The sequence below is a fragment of the Dufourea novaeangliae genome, unplaced genomic scaffold (genome assembly GCF_001272555.1).
Source record: "Dufourea novaeangliae isolate 0120121106 unplaced genomic scaffold, ASM127255v1 scaffold2, whole genome shotgun sequence".
Classification (NCBI taxonomy): Eukaryota; Metazoa; Arthropoda; class Insecta; order Hymenoptera; family Halictidae; genus Dufourea; species Dufourea novaeangliae.
The window spans coordinates 1,140,474-1,149,170 of record NW_015373882.1 but is presented as its reverse complement, the minus strand read 5'-3'; the positions used below and the strand labels follow the sequence as shown (position 1 = coordinate 1,149,170).

At 31.1% G+C, this 8,697-nt stretch overlaps 1 protein-coding gene across 1 annotated transcript; it reads right to left on the bottom strand.

Moving 5' to 3' along the window:
* Positions 1–1,605: 1,605 nt before the first annotated feature.
* Positions 1,606–4,120, bottom strand: LOC107188258 (golgin-45). The gene is made up of 6 exons (XM_015576560.1): positions 4,069–4,120; positions 3,106–3,650; positions 2,510–2,709; positions 2,163–2,291; positions 1,864–2,089; positions 1,606–1,767 (listed from the first exon to the last, which is right to left on the bottom strand). Exons 1-6 carry the CDS (start codon positions 4,118–4,120, stop codon positions 1,606–1,608), a joined length of 1,314 nt encoding a protein of 437 aa, XP_015432046.1.
* Between the last annotated feature and the right edge of the window lie 4,577 nt (positions 4,121–8,697).

Here is an 8,697-nt window from a genome sequence, read left to right as displayed (position 1 = left end):
GGAAAGAATACAGTAAAAAAGATACTGCACCGGTGTGTAAAATGTTTTAGGGCAGGGCGAAGCCCACTGGCATCAATTACCTGATGGGTAACCTACCCTGCCTGCTCCACGGGTAATTCCCACTCGACCTTTTAGTACCTGCAGCGTGGATTACAGAGAGTCCCACAGAGTCCAGTTTCATTAAAGAAAAAGGGACGAAGTCGCGTAACATACAAAGCGTATTTTCGTATATTTGTATGTTTTCTAACGAAAGCCGTTCATATTCAGCTCGCGACAGATCTAAGCATTGACGCGTTCCTCAACTGTCTACAAGTCTACATCGATTTATAGCACGCAGAGGTCAAATTCATAGCATATATTTTTCATGATATATATATATATATATATATATATATATCTTCTCTTATATGTGCCAGACATAGCTGTGTAATTTTATAAATTTTAAAGTCTAGAAATGTTGAAGTTTATAATGCTAAACGAGTTTCTTATAGCATCATCATATTCAATTTCTTTGCATTCATGGATCTGACATAAGGAGGATGTATAATATACATGTATGTACACCCGCGAGCAAACTCTGATTCCACTAGGGAAACAAGTGGCGTAGGGAAACGGCTTAACATGACGTAAGAACGTAAGTGAAAAAATATATACTTTTCCGTTTAATGTTTCATGACTGTCATATTTATCCCTTAACCTTAAACTGAAGCATCGGATATTTTTATTCTCGTGAAATCATATAGATACACGTAATATAACACTTCATTTGTGCTAATAATACTAAGAATTCATGCTTTATCGGTAACGTCGGGTATTAACACTAAAGTGGTAACAGGGCTACGTAGCCCTATGAACGTGGGACAGAAAAAAGCATTGGATGATAGGTCTATTCTATACCTAGTCGGTGGTATGATTAAATAATGAAGTAAAAAATTTTCAGAACATTTGATTGTAAAAATAATGTATTTATTTCCTATTACCTTGCGTATGAACACCAGCGATCTCGAAGCTAAAACGAAAATTGATCATAAATATGATGTACTATTCAGAAATTGATAAAAAAATTTTGAAAAACAGTAGTTTTTGTTATAGTCTCCACTTTTGTGCGTCTGTGGCTATGCCTACAATCAGTTCTCGATTCTGAGAGTAAGGAATCGATTCTCGCAAAAATCGAATAGCAGAGATCGATTCAAAAAATCGATTTTTTAAAGAATCGAATCGGAATAGAACATCCTTGATTCAGACTATTTTCAGACAATGGGACAAATTTCAATTCAAATTCTTATACCAGTAATCCAACTATTCGTTATTAATGTGCCCCCATCACAACTATAATAATATTAATTCTAATACTATTTATATATTACAACTTACTATTGAATTAAGGTTTTAATTTTAAAACACTGTAATGAACTTTCAATGAGATATGGGGATATTAATCATTGTTTATTGTCAATCACTATCATTAATACCATTAAATTAATAACTCTAAATATAAAAATAATGCAGCATATTTCAGACTTTGAAATATATATATTTCAAAAAAGATACTGAAATATATAACTATATGGAATAAATTAGAGAGATATATTAAAATAAAAAATCTTAAATCTGTTTGATTTCACCACTGCAATGAGGACAACAAGTTACATTTGTATCATGTCGTGGAAGAAATACTTGACCACCAAGTGCGACAGCAGCACCCATCACTGCACTACAAGCTATATCCTGCCTTCCTGGCATGAGCATTTTTGGACTCATAAGCAGCTGTATGTAAATAAAGGAAAGAAAATATACAAAAGATAGTAGTCAAATTAATATGAACATGGGGCATAACTCAGTTTACAATAAAGAGAAGCTTACTTGCTCTGCAGTCTTTTCAGAAAGTGTTTTCATATCCAGACCAGTTACATTAATTTCTCTTTGCAAATTAAGGTTTTCTACACCACTTAATAATTGAACTTTCAAAATTTCTGCTAACTGACAACAACCTTGACCTAAGTCAACAATATTTGTACTTGGTAATTCATGCCATTTAGAAGAGGCAGCTCCAATAGGATCAAAGTTTTCACGAAGAATACTAAGTGTCCTAGAATGAGAAAATACCTTTGTATAGAATAATGCTTACAATTATTTTACACATTTTCATTACATAAACATACCTATATGTTTTCAGAGATATGTCACGAATGTGATTACGATCTTCTAAAAGCCGTTTTATTGCTTCCTGAAGATCTGTTGTTCTTTGACAAAGAGCTGCTTTCCATTTTGCAAGTTCTTCTACTATTAAACTATTACAACAAAAAGTTATAATGATAACAATTAGATATTATGTAAACATTATAAAAATAGAAGCTCATTATTAGTATTACCCAGATCAGAATTCAGGTTTATGATATACAATCATTTATTATAATCCTCGTGAGAGATGATCATAGATGTAAATTTTAAAACTATTTGTGATGTGAATACATTGCTTGCATAATTTATTTTATTTATTTTCATTTACCTACTGGCTAAGAATTTACTTCTCCACACTTCACATTGGCCAGCCAACCATTCAGTTTGTTCTTGATGAGTTGAAAGATGTTGAGCAGAATTTAAAAGGGCTCTAGCAAGTTGTAATTTATCTTCAGTTAACAAATGAACCTTTGTTTCAAGGTCTTCACCTACAGCAGCTACTAATAAATTCTTCAATTCCCCATTTACCTAGTTAAATAAAATATTTTATATATTTATGACATTTTAGACTTTATTTATTCTGTTTTTATGTATGTATTATTTTTATTTGTGTAAAAATGCTACAAAATTTACTTTATGTCATTTGATGGAACACTATCAAAATTGCAGCAAAATAAAGTAAGTAGTCTTTTTATGAATACAAATATTACAAGCCATTTTTATTTGATTTCATTTGAAATTTACACATATGTTCAGAATATGCTTATTGTAAAACTTACATTAAAATTAATTAGTAAATATGTAAATGTGTAGAACAATTTTCATTTTAGTAAATAAAGTAATTGTGCTCTTGTTGTTTTATTTTAATAACTATACATTTTCTAACATTAAACCAACTTGATAGATAAAAGATTATACTAATACCTGTGCTTGAAATTTTAATTGATTTTCAAGTTGACTATTTTCTTCTTTGAGTTTTTGTATTTCTGCTTCGTATACCTTCTTTTCTCTTAACCATTCACTATCCATAGGTTTACGTTCAATTGTTTTAATGACCTCAGTAGTTGGAACTTCTATTTCATGAATTTTTATTGCAGCAACTTGGGATGCAGTCACATTCATGTTTAAATTACTTTTTTGTAATTTTTTATTTTTTTTCTCATATGGAATGATTGGATTAACTGCAGCTTTATATGGCTCATAAGGAACAAATTTTGGTTCCTTTGATTTTAATGAATTTAAAATATACTTTTCATCTCTAACATTAGAAACATGTTTGGGTACTAAGTTTATAATTGGACCATTTGGAGTAACTGGTGGAATTGAACTTAATTGCTTAAGATTTGTTGGATGATAGATAAGTGTATCACCAAGACGACATTTTGTTGGCTTGACCTCAGCCTTTTGCAATATCACATTCTCCATACCATCACCTTGTGTACGTCCACCACAACCCATTGTTCGTACATCTTAAATAATAGTTACATTGTACTAGTAAGTAATTATCAAAGACAATAATATCAATGTTATAAAATTTAATATTCAACATGTTTCATTATGTTTCTGTTGCCATACATTGTACTATATTTGATATAAGTTATATATATATATATATATATATTGTATGTAAAAGATGTAAAATATTTTAATGCTTTCATAATAATGACATTGGAAAACTATAAACATATTGTCATAGTGTATTACAATACTGGCATTATTTCTTATACATTTAATTTAAAATAAGTAATATTTTATTATAAACACAAATATTTTTTGTTTAATTTTTTATATACACGCACAGTTATAATTCCAATTGTTTAACATTACAGATAATATTAAAGACATTACAAAGATCGTACAAAGTGAGTCATTAAATAATAATCTAACCTTGTGATTTAATTTGTGCTTCGTCTTTCGTTGAATTTGAAGCAGTTGCCATTTTATATCGCGTTATTTATACTTATTTACTTTTAATTCTATTCCTTGTCGAAATAAAATGAAGAATTTGTAACTATTTTTTTTCCATTACTACTGATCTATCATTTAGTTAGATAACACTTGTAAGTAGTAGCCCAATTCCCACATGACTACTCCTTCTATGTATATATGTATGTACATACATGTATGTATATTAGGTATGCATTTAATGGAGGTAGAAGAAAGTGAAATTTAATTATTCACATGTATTTTATGATACAAATGATAGGAGAGTAATTAGAAATCAATTTTTATTTAATAAAACGGAAATTAAAATCGTCACACCTCCAAATGTTAAATATAAGGCGCATATTAATGTTATGTAAAATAATCATTAAATAACAGTGCAGAAAGTTCTGTATAAATGTTCGGAAAGATCTATCATATATCATCTCCACTACTGGGTGGAGTTCTCCTTTAGAACCAGTCAAATGGGTAATGCAATAGGCTATCGGCTTCACTTTCACGAGCCGAAAGTTGGGATCCAAAACCAAAGATTAAAAGTTTGCGTATCGGCAATACTACTTTAATACTGCGATAAAACTTTTTATAATTTATAGTTAATGGAAATTTTATTAAAATATTGGTGCAATTTTTCCATTGAAATGAGATCAAGCATGACATAATTTGAATTATATTTAATAAACGTTAATAACTTATTTTATTATCGCTTCTAATAAACTACCAAGATAGGTTATTAGCCACACTTAAAATATTAATAGAATAAAATTTTTAATATGTAATAAATTGTAGTAGTGTGAAATAGTACAAATTTCTATTTATAATAATATTAAATTGTAGTAGTGTGAAATAGTACAAATTTCTATTTATAATAATAATTACTTTGTATTTTACATATTTTGAACATTACATTACCACATGTAAACATATTTACATTACAACAATTACATATTTGACTGAAAAATGCATTCTAAAATCTTCCTTGATCATTTGCTATCCGTCATAGGTCGTTCAATTGCAGAAATGCACTAAATAACAAAGAACATACATAAATTATTTTGTCAATGATTAATATTCAGGTACATTGTAAATTTATCAATGTATAAGTACTTATCTTGGATAACATGATGGTGTTCTTATATAAGGCATAGAATTTTGCATATCTGTAGTTGTGATATGCAGATTTATTTTTCCAACCCTCCCTTGATGTCCTTGCTTATTATTAGTCGGTGTTACCTAAGAAAAACAGTTTTAAACCTGCTACTATTGCATGTACACAACGTGGTGCTCTTGCACTGTGGTACATTAAACGTTCAAATAAATGTTTCAATTCATTTGTATCATTTTCATGCTGATCTCCCAGATCAAGTATTTCTTCCTTTAGTTTATGTTTTTGACCTTCACTGTCATTGTTTCCTTTTCTTTCATATCTTTCTTCTTGGAATAATTCCTCTTGGGTAAGAATTTTCCTTTTTACTCCTTTAGGTGCAGAGAGAGATTCTATGACTTGGTCATGTTCTTGCTCTTCACTGTTACTACTTCCTTCTTCTTCTTCAAACGCTTGCCCTTGCATAAGAGTTCTCCTTTTTGTTCCCTTTGATGCAGATAATGATTCTGTGGCTTGGTCTTCCATTGATTCTTTACCATGTTCATGGATTAAACGTATGTTGTGGCGTTTTTTAAAGTTTACAAGCCAGCCTTTGCTCATTCTGAAATCAGAACATGATGGCATGTTCTGTTTCAATTCAGCAGCTTTCTCTAACAGTAAAGCATCTGTTAGTAAATCACCAAGTGTTCTTCTTTCTACAAACCATTCAAATAAACTGTTCTCCAGTTCTTCGTACAATGGTCTTCTTAATCTTCGTCGTTGTTTCTGCTTCTTACTCTTCTCTGCAAATTCATTAATAGCAGCAGCGTTTTGTCTTATTCGACGAACAGTTGCGGGGTGTATGCGATATTTTTCAGCAATAATTGCAACAGGTTGTAATGCTTCCAATTCTCGTAGAATATCCAGCCGTTGTTGCATGGACAGATTAAAACATTTCCTTCTAGACGCCATATTCATCACTTCAAACTAAACCACTACTATACTAATAACTACCGCTAATAATATTTGTATTATTAGTCAGGTGTGTAATTTTCGCACCTAACTATCGAACAAACCGTAACAAAATCTTTCAATAATGAGACCAATAAAAAAAACAAAAGAACTCTTATTTCTCTAAGAAAATTAAATTTAAAACGATGTAAACGTATATTTCTGAAACGTCGAACAGTTATTTGTGGTTGTTTCTCTCACACTGCGTGTTGCATAGAAACTGTACCTCTGTGAAGTTAGCCGGACAATTATGACTTTTAACGTTTCATTATACTCAATCGATTGATGGTCGATTGCTGGTCATTGGTGGCCTAATTAGAACATTTGATGGTCACGCGTTTTTTGTAATTAGGTGATCAAAATTTGACCGTGAAGTTAGCCGCAAAAATTTTTTTTCCGCCGGATTCAGTTTTTTAAATGCTCAATCGATGCGTAGTCGTTTAGTGGTTATTGATGGCCCAATTACAACATTCGTGATACTTAGTTTCTATAAAAAACGAAAAAAACGATGTAGTCATCTGGCATTTCAGGATACAGGTGTACCAACGCACGTTTAAAGTCGATAAAACAAATATTTCTGGACGGATTGTCTTTTCGGATGAATCAATCGATGTAGAAAGGTGTGCTAATGATTGGTAACCTAATTGAAACATTTGGTGGTCAGTAATTAAAGCAGAATATATGAAAATTCGTACCTCTGCAGTACGGCAAGCATCGAAACCTGGGATTGGTTGAGAAGTGAATATAGGAATATTGAAATACATTTTGGTGGATAAAACTTATATTTCTTAACCGATTTTGCACTGCGAGGGCTTAGTCGAAGCAGAAACACCTTCCCCTAATTGGTAGCCCAATTAAAACATTTGGTGGTCAAGCGACCTTTTGTAATCGGCGTCAAACTTATGAAACCTTTATGAAGCTTTGAAGACGGTACAAAAGATTTGCAAGTTACAGAGGAGGGAATTATTTGCGGTATATAAGTTACAATATTTTATAAGCCTGAATAATATCTAAGCCTACTTTTTCTGAATTTATATAAATATCATTACAAGTATATTGTAAAATCATGTAGATAAGTAGGATTTAAGTAAAATATGATCTAAAGGCACTTTTATTGAATCTATACAAATATTGTTATAAATATATTGTAAAATCATGTATGTAAGTAGTACTTAAGGGAATTGTTGTTAAATTTATAGAAATACTACTGTAAATTGTATATTTTCGTACGATGTTTTCAATAAAAAACAGTCAAATCGTACATATGCGTTATTCATTAATCCCGGCACTATCTCCACTTCTATTTCTAATATCAATTAACCAAAAAAATAATAAGATATAATAAATAATAAAATAATTAATTCTAAAACTTTTAAATTTTGGAAGAAGTTCTGGAATTAGTTCCAATTTCTGCCACCAACTGGTGGGGGCGGCACAAACGTGCAGAACTCGGTGGGGGTTCTGTGCCCCCGCCGTTTCCCGCCATCATGGATTCAGAAAAGTGCCCACATTTTTTGGGGATTTTATGGGACATTTAGTGGCGCCCCCACTGCGTTGGTGGCGGAAATTGGAACTAATTCTAAAACTTTTTAGGCAGCGCCATCTGGTGGCGCCTTTGCGAACTATCGAGATGTTCTGGTTAGTTTTATACTAGTTTTATCCACTTTAAACGTGAGTTGGTACACCTGTGTCCTGAAATGCCAGATAACTACATCGTTTTTTTCGTTGTTTATAGAAACTAAGTACCACCACCGACGAGGTATAGGATAGACCTATCATCTTATGGGACTTCGTGTCTCATGTTCTGAAATACCAATAGTGTAAAAAGTCAGGGATTTTCTGCAGCCCTCTATGTTATGAGAACGGTGAATTTGTGAACTACGTTAAATCTAAGAAGAGACCATGGTCGTGAACGGATTCTCTTCCGTTCGTTCGCTATAAAGTAGACGTATTAGAAAGGAGTCTTGTGTTCCAATCCCGACGGACCTATATTAGGTTTTCTTCGCGTACAAAAAAGTTATTGCGTTTAATATTGTTTTTATGGATATGTATATGTATTATTATGTACATTTGAGTAAATTATTTTATTATTCCATTGTTATTACAACAGTTTAACAGTGACAACGAACGCATGCATATTTTCAAATATCGGACTAATAGTATATTTTTATTCTATATTATTACATATAAGTGAGTAATACGTATCAAAAACGTAATCGAAACACAGATTTTTATTACACCACAAACATCGCATAAAGATATTTCGTTATATTGACATTTGTAATAATTATGGATGTTGGAAGGAAATCAATATTATTGAAATTATGGAACATATAACGAAATATCACTGTAACACTTAAAAAAGTTTTAAAGTTTCATTTATATCATTCATCAGCAGCATTCATATTCCAATCAAAGAATTTACAAAATAAGGAAAAGGAATCTAAAGTAATTTTCAGTAGTTCCATACATCTTTATCT